Source organism: Manihot esculenta, chromosome 4 (assembly GCF_001659605.2).
Source record: "Manihot esculenta cultivar AM560-2 chromosome 4, M.esculenta_v8, whole genome shotgun sequence".
In the NCBI taxonomy this organism is placed as follows: domain Eukaryota; kingdom Viridiplantae; phylum Streptophyta; class Magnoliopsida; order Malpighiales; family Euphorbiaceae; genus Manihot; species Manihot esculenta.
Genome location: NC_035164.2, coordinates 19,599,192 through 19,618,043, shown reverse-complemented (window position 1 = coordinate 19,618,043; position 18,852 = coordinate 19,599,192). Strand labels below are relative to the sequence as shown.

Genomic DNA, 18,852 nt, shown 5'->3' with positions numbered 1-18,852 from the left:
GAACGTCCTTGGGCCTTAGGCATCAAAACAATTGTCAATTGCATTAAGAAATAGAGAGATCCAATCCTAGCTATCCAAACATATGGAGATAACGCTAGATCATACAATTTCCTTGGATTTTATCCCAAGTGTTCTTATGTAAGAATAATTCCAGCAATTACGGACTAAAAATTATCCAAACTAACAATTAATTACCTTGCAATCAAGAATCAATTGGTCATATTGATCAAAACAACAAAGCAACAATGGAATTAAGCATGAGATTACATGAATATTGAATAACCAAAAGATAAACCATGTTTGATCAAGTCTCCCAATCTATAAAACAACCAAAGTATCACCTAATCTTCAACTAGAATAAAAGATTTCAGCCTCTCATGGCTGAAACAAAATTAAAAATAAAAGAAAAGAAGAAAGGTAGAAGAAGAGATGTGAATTCGTAGGTGTCTCCCAAGGGGGGCTTAAGGACCATGTAGAGGCTTCCTATGTGGCTTTTTATAGTTGAAAAGTGTTGCCCTAGGTCATACTTACTGCCCAAGAGGTATTTTCTGCCCAAGATGTGTCTGAAAAGGAAAGAATCGCGCTTTTCGGCTTCAGAAGGAAGGCTGCGCGAAAATGCACTGCGGAAGGAAGTTGGTGCGCGCGGTTTGGTCTCAGAAAGGGAAGGAGGCGCAGATTATGCTTCCTAAATAAGTTTAGATGCTGATCTTACTTCCTAATTAGTGTAGAGGCTGCCCAAGGTGCTGCCCATGTGCAACTTGCTGCCCAAGTTGTTGCAGAAAAGGAAGGTGGCGCGCAGATGGCTCTCAGAAGAGGAAAGCGTGCAGATTGTTTCTGAATAGGAAGGATGCACGAATTTTGATCTTCAAAGGGGAAGATATGCTTTTCCATACATTCCTTTTTAGGTGGAGCCTCTTTTGAAATTTGAATATTGAATGCAGAAGAGGAAGAGCATCTCTTTGAGATCTTGCTGCCTAAATAGGAAGATATGACTGCTGCAGTGTGTGCACATCTTTGAACAAGGAAAGAAAGATCTGCGATTTGAATTTCAAATAATCTTCTGACTGAGCTTTCCATGTTTGCTTTTGCTTCTGCACTTTCCTCATTTGAAAACTTTCCTTTTCTGAAAACTTTCCTTATTTGGAAACTTTCCTTTTTTGGCACTTTCCATATTTGGCACTTTTTGGCAGTTTTAAGAGCATTTTCTCCAGATTGTCTCTTTACACCTAATATCTGCAAAACATAATTAAAACCACAAAATTAAGTAGAAAAGATGTAAATAAACATCAAGAATATAATGATAAAATGGACTAAAATATGCTCTATCAACTAACCTTGTGCTTAATTATGAAAAATGTCATTTTATGGTTAATCAAGGTATGGTCTTAGGTCATGTTGTTTCAGCCAAGAGCATTGAAGTGGACAAAGCTAAGGTGGATACCATCAAAAATCTGCTCTACCCCACAAATGTTAGAGACATACGCTCATTCCTTGGCCATGCAGAATTCTATAGAAGATTCATCAAAGACTTCTCAAAAATTACTTTGCCATTATGCAGATTGCTCCAACAAGATGTAACATTTGATTTTGATGCAGATTGCAAAAAGGCATTTAATTTGATTAAAGAATTGCTTGTGACTGCCCCAATTATTCAAGGACCTGACTGGAACTTGCCATTTGAAATCATGTGTGATGCAAGCAATTATGCAGTAGGAGCAGTCTTGGGGCAACGTGTGGGAAACTCACCCCATGTCATTCACTATGCCTCTCGCACACTTGATGCTGCACAAAGCAACTACACAACAACTGAAAAAGAACTCTTGGCAGTTGTATTTGCTTTGGAGAAGTTCAGACCATATCTATTGGGAACCAAAGTCGTCGTCTATTCTGACCATGCAGCCTTGCGATACTTGATCAAGAAAAAAGAAGCAAAACCAAGGCTCATTAGGTGGATTCTACTTCTACAAGAATTTGATCTTGAGATAAGAGACAAGAAGGGCAAAGAAAACCTTGTGGCAGACCACCTCAGCCGACTTCCCTCCAGCTCTGCACCATGCCCAGTCAAAGAAGAGTTCCCAGACGAACATCTGTTCGTCACTCATTCTGCCTAAAGTGAATTGCACCATGCACACCACACCCCAGGGAAGTACTCAGTTTCTTTTGTTCTCTTCTCTCTTCTTCTCCTCTCCTCTTCTCTCTTCTTTTACATTGAGGACAATGCATAATTTAAGTGTGGGGGTGCATATGCATATAGCTTCTTTCTTCTTCTTCTCCCTTTTCCTTCTTCTTCTCCTTCCTTCTTCTTCTCCCCTTCTTTTCTGCGATTTCTCATGCTTTCAGATTGCAAAATTTTTTTTTCTTTTTCCTTTCAGTCTTAAGTTAATTAGCCACAGCTAAATTTTAATTCGTTTATGCCTTCAATAAAACACACACAACCACAACCTTCTTCTTCTTCTTTTTGTTTTGCTCTACTCAAACTGATGAACTATGTTGAATGAGTTTTTCTTTCCATGACCCCATTGATGTGATAACTCTTTAAACTTATGTTGAATCAATTGCAGTGAGTTGTATTCATGTTTGAGAATTACCTTTTAAAAATTGAATCTTTGAGTTTGCCATGGTGAAAAATGTATTGATGACCCTCAATTGATTGAGAATAAATCAAAATTGTGTGAATGAACTTAATATGACTTGATTTAGCAATTGGTGTTGATTTGCCCAAATCATTGAGAGAAAGAAAATTCAGCAAAGGCAAAGCCCTCAAAAGCACAAAAGAAGAAAATGTTTCAATGGTCAAAAAGACTATGAAAAGAGCTAGTAGCCACTTGGAAAGGTGATCAACTGAGTAACTGGGGGTGGGTATCACAAATATGTACCTTCACGTCAAAAGGTTGGTGACCTTTTCAAGCAAAATCAAAGTGCAAAAAGCCTGAATAAAGTATTTTAAGGTAAGGGCAAGTCAATCCAAAAGCTAGAAAAAGTCTTAACATAATGTGCATGTCTCTCTTGAGGAAAACAAATCCTAGCCATGGTAAGCAAAGGGAAACAAGGAAAGGAGATAAGTAATCTTCATGCATATATTCTTCACTGCAATGATTCAAAATAGGTGTCTTGAGTATGAGCTTAAGTGGAAATAAGGATCTAGAGCAAAGGGAAGCTTATTTGACTATGTTTATTTGCTTGAGGACAAGCAAAAGCTTAAGTGTGGGGGTATTTGATAGAGCATATTTTAGCCCATATTTTCATGATCTTATTAATGTTTATTTGCACCTATTCTACCTAATTTTGTGGTTTTAATCATGTTTTGCAAGTATTAGGTGTGAAGGAACAATTTGGAGAAAATGCTCTTAAAAATGCCAAAAGAAGCCAAAACTAGAGAAGCAACCTTCGGAGGCAACTTTCGGAAGCCAAAAATCAGTCACCTTCGGCGGCAACCTTCGGCGGCCGAAAGAGGACTCCAGAGACGAAAGTCGACCACCTTCGGCGGCACCTTTGGCCGCCAAACCTTGTGTCCAGAGCCGAAAGTCCAGCCTCCGAAACTCACTTTAGGCAGCCGAAAATGCACTCCAATGCACACTTTCCTTATTCAAGAAGCCATATCCCAAGTTGCCATATTTGAGGAGCCAAACAAGGGAAGTATTTTGAGATCCAAATCTTCAAGATTCACATTCAAATATTGGATTTCAAGATCAAGCTTATTAAGGAAGCCAAATCCAAAGATCACATGTTTCCCACTTAGTATCATGCACATTCAAAATTCAAAAGGAGGCTCCACCTTCCTCATTAGTGCATGGGCAATCTCTTGGACTTAATATACAGCATCTTGAGGATCTTGGACAGCTATGAAAAGACCAAAGTGCTCTCACTTACCTTCTATCACATGTGACTAGTTTTTGCCTTCACTCATGCACAAACAAGGCACATGCAACACCAAGGACACTTTGGACAGCCTCTAAAAGTCTCCTGGACTTCCATGAAACCCTAGGCAGCCTCTCAAGACATATTTAAAGGCTTCAAGAAGACAAGAAGACAGATTTTGATCCACCTCTTCTCCAAAGTTCGGCAAGGCCTCTCCAAGGCTTCCTCTCCACCTTAGTTCTTCTTCTTCTTTCTTCTTTTCTTTTATTTTCTGTTTGGTTCAGCCATGAGTGGCTGAAACCCTCTTTCTAGTTGAAGTTTGGTTGAAACTAAGGTTGTTTAATGGGTTGTGAGATCTGAACAGAAACTATTGTCTTTGATTTTATTCAATATTCATGCAATTGATGCTTAATTCTAAGATTGCTTTGTTGTTTTGATCAAATTGGCCACTTGATTCTTGATTGAAAAGTTAATTGATTGTTGGATTAGGATATTTGTTAGTCCGTAATTGCTGGAAATATTTTGTTCATAGAACACTTGGTGTAAAAATCCAAGGAATTGCATGATCTAACATCATCTCATGCGTTTGAGTAGTTAGAGTTTGGATCTTTCTTGTTCTTCAAGCAATTGGCAATTGTTTTGATGCCTATGGCCCAAGGACGTTCCTTGGCAATTTGTTGATTAGTAATTGGTTAGAGGACGTTCCCTAATCAGTTTGTTCATAAGGAAAGACATGATGGTGAGAAGCGTCTTCCACCCCCATAACCAACCTATTGAATCAATCCAGATAACCATGTTTTAATGATCAACCCAAACAACCAAAGTGGATCCATATCTTCAACTAGACTTTTCTCATATTGATTTCTCTCTTATTTTAGATTACTCGCTGTTTTAATTGCTTTCAATAGTTGTTAATCAAATCATCTCAAAACCCCCCCTTTTTACTTTCCTTGCACTTGTTTCTATTTCTCTTTGATTACTTGCTTTCACTTGTGCTTTCAATTAGTTCTATTGGTCTTGATTGAGATAAATAAATAGGTAATCAATTCTCTGTGGATACGATCCTTCACCACTGTCTGCAGTTATAAATTGTAGGTAACCAAGAAAATTATTTTTGACCGGCTTCGACAACCGCTCCTGTCAGCGCCCTTTCCACTTCCATCGCAGATGAGCTCCTCCAGTCTTCCCTTGCAGTCAAGCTTTGCGCAAAAGGAGATTCCAGAATCCAATTCTGCCAAACAGCCTAAATTGACAGACACTTGTCCACCAAAACAGTAGACTACAAACTAGAAAATTTTGGAATCAGAACTGAAGCCTCTTCCAGACCATTTGAAATACATGTACTTAGTAGCTGATAAGACACATCCAGTAATAGTGTCCAATCAGTTGAGCCAACAGGAAGAGGAAAGCCTTCTGAAAATACTGAGAAAGCACAAAGAAGCCATAGGATGGACCATAGATGACATAAAAGGTATTTCTCCTACCACATGCATGCATAGAATTCACATAGAGGAAGCATACAAGCCAGTCAGAGATGCTCAAAGAAGACTAAATCCTCCTATGATGGAGGTGGTGAAAAAGGAGATAGTCAAGCTCCTAGATGTAGGTATTATCTATCCTATCTCTGACAGTAAATGGGTGAGTCCTGTACATGTAGTTCCAAAGAAAACAGGTATCACCATTGTTCCAAATGCTGAGGGAGAACTTGTTCCCACTAGAGTTCAGAATGGTTGGAGAGTCTGCATGGATTATAGAAAGCTCAATGCTGCAACAAGGAAGGACCACTTTCCTTTACCTTTCATTGATCAGATGCTAGAGAGGCTTGCAGGTAAGTCCCATTATTGTTGTCTTGATGGCTTTTCAGGTTTCTATCAAATTCCAGTTGCTCCAGAGGACCAAGAAAAGACCACCTTCACTTGTCCTTTTGGCACCTTTGCATTTAGAAGGATGCCATTTGGACTCTGCAATGCACCTGCCACCTTCCAGAGATGCATGATAAGCATATTTTCTGACTATGTTGAAAACATTATTGAGGTATTTATGGATGATTTCACAGTACATGGCAACTCCTTTGAAGAATGCCTTGCCAATCTAGAAAATATCCTTCAGAGATGCATTGAATCAAATCTTGTTCTGAACTATGAAAAATGTCACTTTATGGTTAACCAAAGTTTGATTTTAGGCCATGTTGTTTCAGCCAAGGGCATTGAAGTAGACAAAGCAAAAGTGGATACCATCAAAAATCTACCTTATCCTACTAATGTTAGAGAGATTCGGTCCTTCCTAGGCCATGCAGGATTCTATAGGAGATTTATTAAAAATTTCTCTAAAATCACATTGCTCTTATGCAAATTGCTTCAACAGGATATGACATTCGATTTTGATGCAGATTGCAAGAAAGCTTTTGATCTAATCAAGGAACTGCTTGTGACTGCACCAATCATTCAAGCACCTGACTGGACCTTGCCCTTTGAGATCATGTGTGATGCAAGCAACTATGCTGTAGGAGCAGTCTTGGGGCAACATGTGGGAAACTCCCCCCACGTCATTCACTATGCCTCTCGCACATTGGATGCTGCACAAAGCAACTACTCAACAAAAGAAAAGGAGCTCTTAGTTGTTGTATTTTCTTTGGAAAAATTTAGGCCATACCTCTTGGGAACTAAAGTTATCATTTATTCTGACCATGCAGCCTTGAGATACTTGATCAAGAAAAAGGAAGCAAAGCCAAGACTCATTAGGTGGATTCTGCTATTACAAGAATTTGATCTAGAAATAAGAGACAAGAAAGGGAAAGAGAACTTAGTAGCAGATCACCTCAGCCGACTCTCCTCTAACTCTGCGCCATGCCCAGTCAAGGAGGAGTTCCCAGATAAACATCTGTTCGTCACTCATTCAGCCTAGGAGATCGCAGACTGCACACTTCACACCCCAGGGGAGTACTCAGTTTCTCTTGCATTTTAATATTTTCAATACATTGAGGACAATGCATGATTTAGGTGTGAGGGTGCATAAATCTGAAACTTCAATTTTTGCATTTTTCCTTTTAATTTTGCGTTTTCTTCTCCTTTCAGTTTCTCTTCTGCGATTTGCTTTGATCCGAATAGCCACAGTTGAATTTTTTTTTTTTTTTTTGCTTTCAATAACACACACAAATAGCCACAATTTTTTTATTATTTATTTTGTTTCCGTTTTTGAGATGCTTTACTCATCATATAGACTATGTTGGATGAGCTTTCTTTCCATGACCCCATTGATGTGATAACTCTTTAAACTTATGTTGAATCAATTGCAGTGAGTTATATTCATGTTTGAGAATTACCTTTTGAATTGAATCTTGGAGCTTGCCATAGTAAAAAATGTATTGATGACACTCATTAGAGAGAATGAATTGAAATTGTGTGAATGAACTTAACATGACTTGATTTAGCAATTGGTGTTGATTTGCCCAAATCATTGAGAGAAAGAAATTCACAAAGGCTTAGACTTCAAAAGCACAAATTGAAAACTGTTCCAATGGTTAAAAGACTATGAACAGAGCTAGTAGCCACTTGGACAGGTGACCAACTGAGTAACTGGGGGTGGGTATCACAAATATGTACCTTCACGTCAAAAGGTTGGTGACTTGTTCAAGCAAAATTAAAAGTGCAAAAAGCAGAATAAAGTATTTCAAGGTAAGGGCAAGTCACTCTGAAAGCTAGAAAAAGTCTTATCTCAACAAATAATATGTGCATGTATGATATCTCTCTTGAGTAAAATAAATCCTAGCCATGGTAAGTAAAAGGAAACAAGGAAAGAAGGTGAGTAATCTTCATGCATATATTCTTCACTGCAATGATTCAAAATAGGTGTCTTGAGTAAGAGCTTAAGTGGAAATAAGGATCAAGTAGCAAAGAAAGCTTATTTGACTATGTTTATTTGCTTGAGGACAAGCAAAAGGCTAGGTGTGCTTTTAATATTATTTTGCAGAAAATAGTGTAAAATGACACTTTGTAGAAAATCCCCCTAAAACTGCCTTATTTGGAGCAAAAGAGAGCAAGCCTGCCAAGTTGGAATCAAGTCAAAATAAATAAGGAAAGTTTTAAATAAGGAAAGTGGCAAATATGGAAAGAACATTCAGCCAAAGCAATTTGAAATTCAAATTTCAAATCTCCAAGTAGCCTTTTCCTTATTCAAGAAGCCAAGTCACAAGTTGCCATAAATGAAGAGCCAAACAAGGAAAGTATTTTGAAATTCAAATCTCTAAGATCCATATTCAAATTTTGAATTTCAAGATTCAGCTTATTAAGGAAGTCAAATCAAAAGATTACATGCTTCCCACCTCATGCCTTGCACATTCAAAATTCAAATTGTGAAGGAAGGCCCCACCTTCTTTATTAGTGTTGGGCGGCAAAGCATGTGAGTGAAGGGCAGCAACTTGAGTCTTGGGCAGCCCTTTGGAAGCACAAGCGCAGCCAAGAAACACTTGGGCAGCAAGTTAGTGAAGGGCAGCCCCACACTTTGCACACATGGACCAAGCCACATGCTACACGCCTCACATGTGGAAAGGTAGGCGTGGGAACACTTTCACATGGACAGCAGCTCACACTTGCACGTGGACAGCAGCTCACACTTGCACGTGGACAGCAAATTGAAGACCTAAAACAGCATCTCAAATCCCCTATAAAAGGATCCTTAAGTGGCCAACACCAGAACCTTCCCTTCTTGCAAGGATCGGCGCACAAGGAGCTCTCCACCACCCATCTTTGGTTCCTTCTTCCTTCTTTGTTTTCCCTTTTATTTTCTATTTTTAATTCAGCCATGAGTGGCTGAATTCTTTTAATCTAGTTGAATATTGGTTGAAGCTTTAGTTGTTTAATGGGTTGTGAGACTTAATCAAACATTGTTTAACTTTTGGGTGTTCAATATTCATGCAATTTCATACTTAATTTTCATATTACTTTGTTATTGAGATCTACGTTGATTTTTGATTGCAAAATAATTATTTGTTAGTTTGAATGACTTAAGTCCGTAATTGCTTAGATTATTCTTACATAAGAACACTTGGCATAAAAACCAAGGAAGTTGCATGATCTAGCGTTAACTCCATACGTTTGGGTAGCTATGATTGGATCTCTCTATTTCTTAATGCAATTAACAGTTGTTTGTTGCTTGAGGCCCAAGGACGTTCCTTGGTAACCTATTGATTAGTTATTAATTAGAGGATGTTCCCTAATTAATTTATTCCTAAGGAGAGATAATGGTAGTTAGAGGCTTCCTCCATCTCCATAACTAATCTATTGGGTCAACCCAAAAGAACAAAGTGTCTGTGATCAATCCCAACAACTAAAGTGGATCCAATACTTCAACTAGAGCTTTCTCATTATTGGTTACTCTTTATTTAATTATTTGCTTTCCATTATTGTTCTCATTATTAGTTTACTACAATCAATCCCAAACTCCCCATGTTATTTTATTGACAGTTTTGATCCCAATTTCAGTTTATCTTGTTTTATCCCGTTCAGTTTTTATCTCATTTTTAGTTTATTATCGTTTCAGTTTATTTTCTTGGTCATAAAAAGAGAAATACGTGAGTTCTCAATTCTCTGTGGATTCGATCCTTTCACCACTATCTGCAAGTATAAAATTGTTGATAACCAGAAAGGTTATTTTTGACTGGCTTCGACAACCGCGAGTCAGTTATGTTATGTTTAAGAGGAAGTCTTGAGGAGCTCCCGTCATGGGTTGGGCACTATTAGAATATGTAGAGGGTTACTAGTGATAAGTCTATCTTGATGTGAATTGTTTGTGTTGTGACACATTCATACAATCATATGTTTTATTAAATTGCTTTTATTTATAATTCTGCTCAGTAGGCTCTTGTAGCTTATCCTTTCCCCCTACCCTAGGTTTGTAAGAGTGGAGTTAGCACAAGAGGTAGTCGTTATTGGTATAGTTCATTATAATAGTATAGCTATGGACATGTATTAAGTTGTGGATTAGAATTGTGCTTTTGCCCGAGTTTTCTTCATAATCCCTGTTTACGATCTTTTTGTAAAAGTTTGAAAGTTTAAACTATATTTAACCAAGCTTGAGGCATGTAATGTTGACCATACTGGAGCATTTGATGAGCGCTCTAGTATGGGTTTATGTTTTTAGTTATAATGCATGTGCAAGTCAAGTTTTGATTAATGGAATGGAAATATTTTTATATGCTTATGTGATCATATATGGGATTATATCAGGATGTATAGTAGGCTTGTTATAGGCTCCAACGATCTTAAGTCGATCCGAACCTTAGTGTCGGTAGTGGTCCGATTTTCATATCGTTACAGGTCAAGCCACGCACCTTCAACATAGGGGATCTAGTCCTTAAAAGAATAGATGTAGCAGGTGGCAGTGCCGGGTCTAGTAAGTTGGGCGAGAACTAGAAAGGATCGTTCAGGGTCTCGAAGGTTATTTGCCCAGGGTCATATAAGTTGGTCAAGTTAGATGGTCAAGTCATTCCCCATTCCTGGAACATTTATAATTTGAGAAAGCTTTATCAATAACAAAGTAATGAGGTATTTTCACATGTGGTGTTCTTCAGTAACCAGTAACGATGGGATTGCCTTCCTCAAAGAGAGACTAAACAAGGCCACAAGGCAGTTTTCGGCAGGCTAGGTCATAAGGCGATTCTCGCCAGATCATTTGAGCGTTAAGCACATTAAACAAGGTCACAAGGCAGTTTTTTCCAAACCATATGGGTATTGGTCCCACTAAATAAGGTCACAAGACAATTTTCGCCAGACCATTCAGGCGTTGGACCCACTAAGCAAGGCCACAAGGTAGTTTTCGCCAGACCAGGTCACAAAGCGGTTCCCGCTAGACCATTCGGATGTTGGTCCTACTAACCAAGGTTACAAGGCAGTTTTAGCTAGACCATTCGGGTGTTGGTCCCACTAAGTAAAGCCATAAGGCAGTTTTCGCCAGGTCAGATCACAAGGCGGTTCCCACTAGATCATTTAAGCGTTGGTCCCACTAAACTAGGTCACTAGGTGATTCCCGCTAGACCATTTGGGCATTTGTTCCATTAATCGAGTTATCTATGCCAGACAGCCAAAAAGGCGAGTATACCAGTCCCTAAAAGACAAAGGACAAAGGTGTCAAACAAAGACCTAGATCAGGTGAAAGTTCCTTGTTACTAAATTCCCCCAAGGCATTTTACGATAGAAAGACGCTAGTCCGTCTGGCCATAGGCCTAGGTATTAATCCTATTTTTCAGTAAATTCTCCTAAAATTATTTTATGACTATTAAAATGGACATTAAAGAAGATACGCTTTAACTCCTTTTGTTCAGCAAAAATGGTGGTGAAAAAGGAAACAAACAAAAGCATACGAAACATATATTTTCATTACAAAATATTATAAGGAGATAAAAAGGGATTTAAATAAAGTCTCTATTACATCAGAAGTCTCTATTACATCAAAATCCTCAAAATCTATCTCACCCTATGGGAAGACAACGTTTGAAAGGCCATGAGAAGAGCTATCTCTCCAACTACCTTCCTAGCCTTGCCCTCGAAATCAATCTTGCACAAACCAACTACTGTCCAAGGGTCGTAGCACCGAAAAGCCACTATAGTTGGACTGGTTGTAGTCCTCATGGCTAAGCAATATGCTTGCACCTTCATCAAGACTCGTTTTCAGTTGCTCTTCGAAGACCATGATGATATCCTCCATATAGATTTGGTTACCCTCAGGAACAGAAAAAGAAGGACCTCCATTTCTCTCTCCTATAAAAACTGATGTAAGCCAAAAGGAAGAAACAAGGGTTCTTATACAGCGAAATAGCCGACAAAGCTTTGAATGTGATGAAGATAAGGCAACCATAGGCAAGTGAAATGAAGCTCACAGCTAAAAACCAACTGAGATCACACCACGTGTCCTAAAAATGCAAACGGCCACTTTCAAACCTAAAAGAATCGAAGACTAGCGGGAGGACCTCTGATGTTATATAACATCCACCCAAAGTAAGGCGTAAGTTGTTATTATTAAGTAAGGACACGTAGCAAGGTTCAAACACGTAGGAATCGCAGTCTAGCACGAGGAAGAGAATATCCGGACACTTCAGCACCTGAGTCATTGCCAGAAGACTCACCCTTTCCTTGGCAAGGTGAGCCTGCAAACAAAGTTATCATTATTAGGCATGACCTAGCATGTCTTCATTATCCTTGTGATCACGAGATTTCCACCTAATGGTTGGCAATGCCCCATATCAAGCAGACGGCTACATTACTGCTGAATTATCAGAAAGATACCATATTCACCTTTATCTCTTACCGTGTATAAAGGTAGAAGAACCACATATACTAAGGTACGCTATCTGTAATACTACTCAAGCTCTAATAATCCATTGTATTCTCTCTGTTCTTCAAGATACTGACTTGAACATCGATGTGGCTGCTGTGGACACTAACCACCACCTCACGTTTCCTCTCTTGCAGGTTTCAGCAAATCACAGCACAGTTTCATTCCGTCCATGCCATCAATCTAGTTTTCGCAACATCAATATATAACAAAGAACCATCTACCTACACCAACCAAGAAGCTCTATGGAAAGAATTCAAATAATTTATTTTAAAATTATGTATGATTTTTATATATATAACAAAGAACCATCTTCCACATATCTCTTTTTGGTATTTTTATTTATGGTATTTTAGACGTAAGTGTAATTTTTCAGTATCGTGTTTAGCACGCGGTATAAGTGTCTTTACTACTGTAACACATTAATTTTTTTAAAATAATTTTTTAAATTTAAAAAATTAAATTTTTTATTACAAATAAGAGAATTATAAAAAAATTTAACTAAATTAAATTTGTATAAAATTTTTTGTTCCACATGAGCGGCGAAACAAATGAAAAGAGTCCAAATATATATATATAAAAAGAAAATTGAACCATGAATATATATATATATATATATATATATATATATATATATATATATATATATATATTTGAAGAATGAACCAGGAATACTAAAACCAAATGCATTTGTAATTTCGTTTCCTTATACCTCCAAAAACTCTCATGTGCAAGAAATGGCCCAAATCCATAATTGTTTCTAGAGGTTGAAATTTGAGTTTGCGGATGATATTTATATCGATACGAATTCGTTTCGACACATATAATTAAAGGTTGATGAAAATATATGATTAATGAATTATATAAAAAATCTAAGCACTAATATAAATTTTTTATTATACGTTCTATATCAAATAATATGATTAATTTAATCATATTAAATTAATAAAATATAATTTATTTAATATAATTTGACATAAATAAATTTATAATTTAATATGATAAATTTATTAATAGGTATTGACATGATAATTCTATTAACACAATTTTAACATGATTCAATATATTTAATACGTTTTGACATGATTCAATATTATTTGTTTGACACATTTTAATATAAATTCAATATTTTTAATCTTTTTATTATATAAAATTTATATATTTATTTTCAAGAATTAAAAATTTAATAATATATTAAATTACAAAGTTTAATTATTTAATATTTAAAAGTGAGAGTTTACCATTTAATAAATTAATATTCTAATAAAAAATTTACAAAATAATATAATATTATATGAATATATATATATTAAATAAATTTTTAATAAATAAAATAAAAATAATGAATGAAAAATTAAATACATTTTTAATAATATCATTATGAGTTGATGAATACGTATTATCATATAAAAAAAATTTATTTTCTTTTATTAAATTTCTGAATATTCAAACACCATAAAATAATTTATTTTTATTATTTCATTACAATGTTTTAATAAGATTCATATAAAAAAAATTCAATAATATTAATGATGAGAAAAATATTTTCTTTTATTAAATTTCTGAATATTCAAACACCAGAAAATTTAAAAAAAAATGTTTCAAAAAATTCTGTAAAAAAGGAGCCTTAATCTCATAAATTAGAATTCTAGGAGCCTTAATCTCATAAACTAGAATTCTTCTTCAATATTAAAATTTTAAAATTATATTAACAATCTATGATTTATAATTAACACAATTTTTAAAATATTTATAATTATAATATAAAAAATTATTATTCATATTAATTAATTTTTCAATTTTAAAAAATATATTAAAAAATATATCTAAAATTTTAAACTCTATTAATTAATAAATTCATTAATTTTAATCATTAAATATTTATTATTTTACCAATTTATCATCGAGAAATTGATTAATAATTAATGTCATGATTTTAAAAATATATTAAAATTTATCTAATTTTTTTTTATTTAATTTTTTATAGCCAAAGTATTTTAATTTTTTTTAATAATTAATAATTAAAATTAATAAAAAAATTAATAACTAAAATTAATAAAAAAATTAATTAGTATATTGTTTAAAATTTAAAAAATATTTTAATATATTTGTAAAATTAATACATTAATTAATAAAAAAATTTATTTATAATATAACTCAGACTAAATAGCAATTTTTATTTATTTATAGCATTATTCGCTTGATCTGAGAATAAAATGTAATGCATAGCCACGGCATGCCTAGTTAATAACCAAAACTAAATGTAACGATGTTCCAAAAAGCTGATAAGATACTGAACAAAAGGACTTATTACACCAACATTTTAAATCCAAATTTGCCATTTATAGCCTTATTTACTAGCTTATGGCATGTTATGAAAGCTTGTCCTGACAACCAGAAGATGAAATGAAAAAATCAGGTCCCCAGTACATTCATTATGGTACAACAACAATAACAATAATAATCCCTATCAATCGGCACAAACTATACACAAAAACTACTCGAATAGGAACTACACTATGCACAATTTTACCATTGAATAGTCGCCAACTTCAAATGCCATCTATTGCGTTTCTCAAATTCCCACCAAGCAATGACATTAGGCCACCACCGTGGACTCTCCCCTCAGGTATCATGTAATCAAAGCTGCTTATCCTACTAATGCTGCCAGAACCACCAGCAGCATAGCCGTTTCTGCCTTCATCTTGCTTCTCAGCACTCAGGAGGCTTGAATAAGATGGTGATGACTTCATGGATGAAGGAACCAATACCTGTGCTGGTATGAGATGCTGCCTTTTCGTTGGTTTTTCAAAAGAATCACTGCATTCAGAGACGGCACTAATTCCAGATGAAGAATAATTGTTGTCAATGCTACTTCCTGCATTTGATGCAGCAGATGCAGATACAAGGCCATGGAAGAGCCCTGGTCCAATCAAGCTACCCTTTTTCATATCCCGCTCCTGGACCATGCTGCTATGTGCAGCACATAGACCACTCTTACCCCTTGCAAATTTCTCACATTTACCCTCTCCCCAAGTGCATCGCTTGCCCCCACCATGGGCCTTACAGAAATCTGTGCTACCTTGTGCACTCTTCCCACAGTTTTCAAACTTGCACCGCTTCCCTCCCCCATGCCTAACACAGCAATCAGTACGGCCACGTGCACTCTTTGTGCAGCCTGGCACAACACACCTCTTTCCGCCACCATGTGCAACACAAAAATTTGTGCCACCATGAACACTTTTTGGACAGATTCCACCACCATCAAAAAGACAACGTTTTCCCCCACCATGTCCTTTGCACAGCGGCGTACTACCTTCAGCACCTTTGGAGCATCCAGCAAATATGCAACGTTTTCCTCCACCATGAGCCTTGCAAAACATAGTACTCCCCTGAGCACCCTTTGTGCATCCCTGATATTGGCAACGACGCCCACCGCCATGAGAAATACACAAGCCAGCCTGTCCCTCGGCACTTCGAGTGCAACCTTCAACCTTACACCTCTTCCCCCCACCATGTTTAATGCAAAGCCCTGACTTGCCTCGCGCAGCCTTGGAACATCCTCCTGGAAACCCACATCTTCTGCCGCCCCCATGAGCGATGCAAAAATCTGTCTTCCCCTCTGCACTTTTGGTGCAACCCAATTGTTGACACCTCCTTCCTCCACCATGGGCCTTACAATAAGCAGTTCGGCTTTCAGCCCCTTTGTTACAACCAGGCTTTTGGCATCTATGTCCGCCCCCATGCCCAATACAGAGACCTGATGCCCCCCGTGCACCTTTTAAACAACCAAAAAACTTGCACTTCTTTAGGTTGCTGGTTTTGCGATCTAAAGATGTGGCAGAAGTTGCATGCTCAGAAATAGTGTCCGCTGAGAAATCTGTGGTAGCAGATGGTTCATGGTTCAGCTGCAGCTGTTGACTATTAGATTTGGCCCCAAATTCAAGAAATTCTTCTGTATGCAATGCAACTTTTCCAACATCCAATCTTGGAGCAAAAAGGAGCGATGGCATGTATCCACCAGATTTTTTTGCTGAAGTGGAGCCTTCATCAACAGCAGGAATCGAGAATCTATTATCATCATCACAAACTTGGTTCATAATAGAGGTGCTAGTATCAGTCTCCAAAAGTGAACAATCAAGCCCACTCCAAGCTTCCTTGGTCCCTCCAGAAAGCCCAAGTTTAAGGGTTGAATCAGCATCAGATGACAATCCTTGAGAAAATATGGCAGCAGAAGCTGATACTTTGGTCTTGTTAAACCTCATGCTGTAATAATCATCACAATAAGCAGTTGGTGTTGGACCCAGTCCAAGCACCAACTTACAACCATCATCAGGGCCATTGGAGAAATCAACCTTACATTCGCTTTGAGTATTCTCAAATCCATTCATACTGCTTCCTCCATTGCCAAGGCAGTTCAGGCGTAAGGTTGTATCACCAAAGTTTTCAGTTTTAGAAAGTTTGCTGTTATGACAAAGCTGCATAACTGTATCATTCAGATCCATTCTCTACGAGCTGTGAACTAAAGGACCAAGGAACAGGAGGCCAGTTAAACAATAATTTTTAGCACATGCCACTCGCATGAATAATTATCAAAATGAAATGTAAATGTGCAAGCTATCTCCACCACTGACAAAACCCGATGTGTCTGACCTATCCATCTTTGTACAATTCAGCACGATAAACATGCACTTAGGTCCTAGAAATATCTGATAACATTTCTAGGATAAAATCCTTTAATGAGAACAACTAAAATTGATGGGCAAATATCTTGGGAGCGTCTTTTGCTCCTTCCTTCAAAATTATTTAGATTCATTAACCTGCAAAGAGGAAAATGAGAGACTTTAAATAACAATTGAACAAATCAATGGATATGGGCTGATATATTTTTCAGGTAATTCGGGAGTTCATATATAAATGGATACAGAATACCATCGTCTAGTGCTACATATCGAAGCATAAAAGGAAAATGCAGGCATTATTTAGTACAGAAACAAACAAAAATAAAAAAAAGTATCAGCAAATGAGTGCAGAAGATCTCCCAGTTCATCAAATCTTGACAAACATGCAAAAAAATGGATGGAAAAGCAGAATCAATTAAACAACAGCTATAACCTTCAATATCAATTAAATAATTCGCGAAAATAAGTTTTCTTTTCAAGAAAATGGTTAGAACAAGTACAAATTTTTACACATATTAGATGAGCCTCTTGCTTATTCTGCATGAAGGTCAGATTCAACACTAAAGAAGTGCTTCAGAGTTTCAAAATAAATATAATCATGGTTCTCAGATCCACTAAAATTTAACCAATTACAAAGTCATAAAAACCCAACATGGAATAAAAATAAATAAATAAGGATAATAATAGATAATCAAGATTAGTGATATCATGGAAAAATAACTAATATGCTGCTATATATTGTTCTGCTCATTCTGGAGTGTCCACACATCACAGACTACAGTATCACATCGTATTCACAATCTGCAGTAAAAATTCTCATAAACCGCATCAAAGTCACAGATCCAGAAAAAACCTTGGAAATATCAAATAATAATCCTATAATAATTAAATTCGTTTGAAACAACATATATTAGTATTTCAGAAATTTCTAAAGACCACAGCAGCCTATAAACTTCAAATTAACACTTACAACAATACACTACAAGCGTACCCCACTCATATAAACAACAAGCACCAATAATACATATTAAAGGCTAGATCTGAGAGTCATAATTGTATATCACTACAAACTATTGCAGAATTATTTTTTTTTTACAAAAAAAAAAAAAGAACTGAAAAATAAAACATGAGAGGAGACCTACATGGCGGAGAAAAAAAAAAAAAACAAAAACGGAAAATGACTGGTTGATTTGCCCAAAGCAAAATTAAATTAAAAAGATAAAATATGTTAGAAAAAATAGAAATTAATAATAAAAAATTTACATGGATTTTAACAACTTAGTAGTTAGTGTTTCTTATAAAAATTTTTAAAAAATAACATAAAATGGTTGATCTAAATATAAAAAAAAAATGAAAAAAAAATCCCAGAAGAAGCAGTGAAGTTTCAAAACCCTAGAACATATCGATTCAGAGGGAAAAGAGATTGTGAGTGTATGAAAGCAAGAAAAAGAAATTAGAACAGTAATCATCCATAATTAAAGGGGAAAAAGAGAAGCAAGAATTAAAGACGAGAAATCAGTAAATGAAAAAGGGCAAAGAGAGATACCAAAACTAGAGCAAATTTCGAGAAAGCGAGTGGATCTGAGAAGTGGCTATAGACATTGTGAAAGTTCGAGCAGAGAAGAGACCAAATGCTAATAATGGAGAGAAGGGTCAAGGGCTAAACAAGAAGTAGTGGAGAGATATTTGTTAGGTAATAGGCTGCCATTACCATATAAAAAAAGTCGAAATTGATTCAGGCTGACCTAGCTTTTTTATTATTATTATTTTATCAATATTACATGATGTCATAATAATTAATAAAATAATAATGTCATCTTTTTTTGGAAATTAGATAATTTTAAAATAAATAACTAATAAAAATCGACTCTGTGCTCCATATCAGTTAAATTAAAAGCGACCCTAATTTACACAGAATGGACACAAATTTGGAAATTTGTAACAGTAGGGTGTATAAATTTTATTTGGAATTATATCTAATTAA

The 18,852-nt window shown here is 36.0% G+C and overlaps 1 protein-coding gene across 1 annotated transcript; it reads right to left on the bottom strand.

Annotated features, from left to right (window-relative positions):
• Nucleotides 1-14,477: 14,477 nt before the first annotated feature.
• Nucleotides 14,478-18,589, bottom strand: LOC110613271. The gene is made up of 2 exons (XM_021754322.2): nucleotides 18,415-18,589; nucleotides 14,478-17,006 (listed from the first exon to the last, which is right to left on the bottom strand). Exon 2 carries the CDS (start codon nucleotides 16,689-16,691, stop codon nucleotides 14,739-14,741), a length of 1,953 nt encoding a protein of 650 aa, XP_021610014.1. The 5' UTR covers nucleotides 16,692-17,006; nucleotides 18,415-18,589; the 3' UTR covers nucleotides 14,478-14,738.
• Nucleotides 18,590-18,852: the final 263 nt, after the last annotated feature.

Excerpts from the sequence above, each read along its gene's own strand:
- LOC110613271 (XM_021754322.2), bottom strand. The coding sequence starts at position 16,691 with ATGGATCTGAATGATACAGTTATGCAGCTTTGTCATAACAGCAAACTT.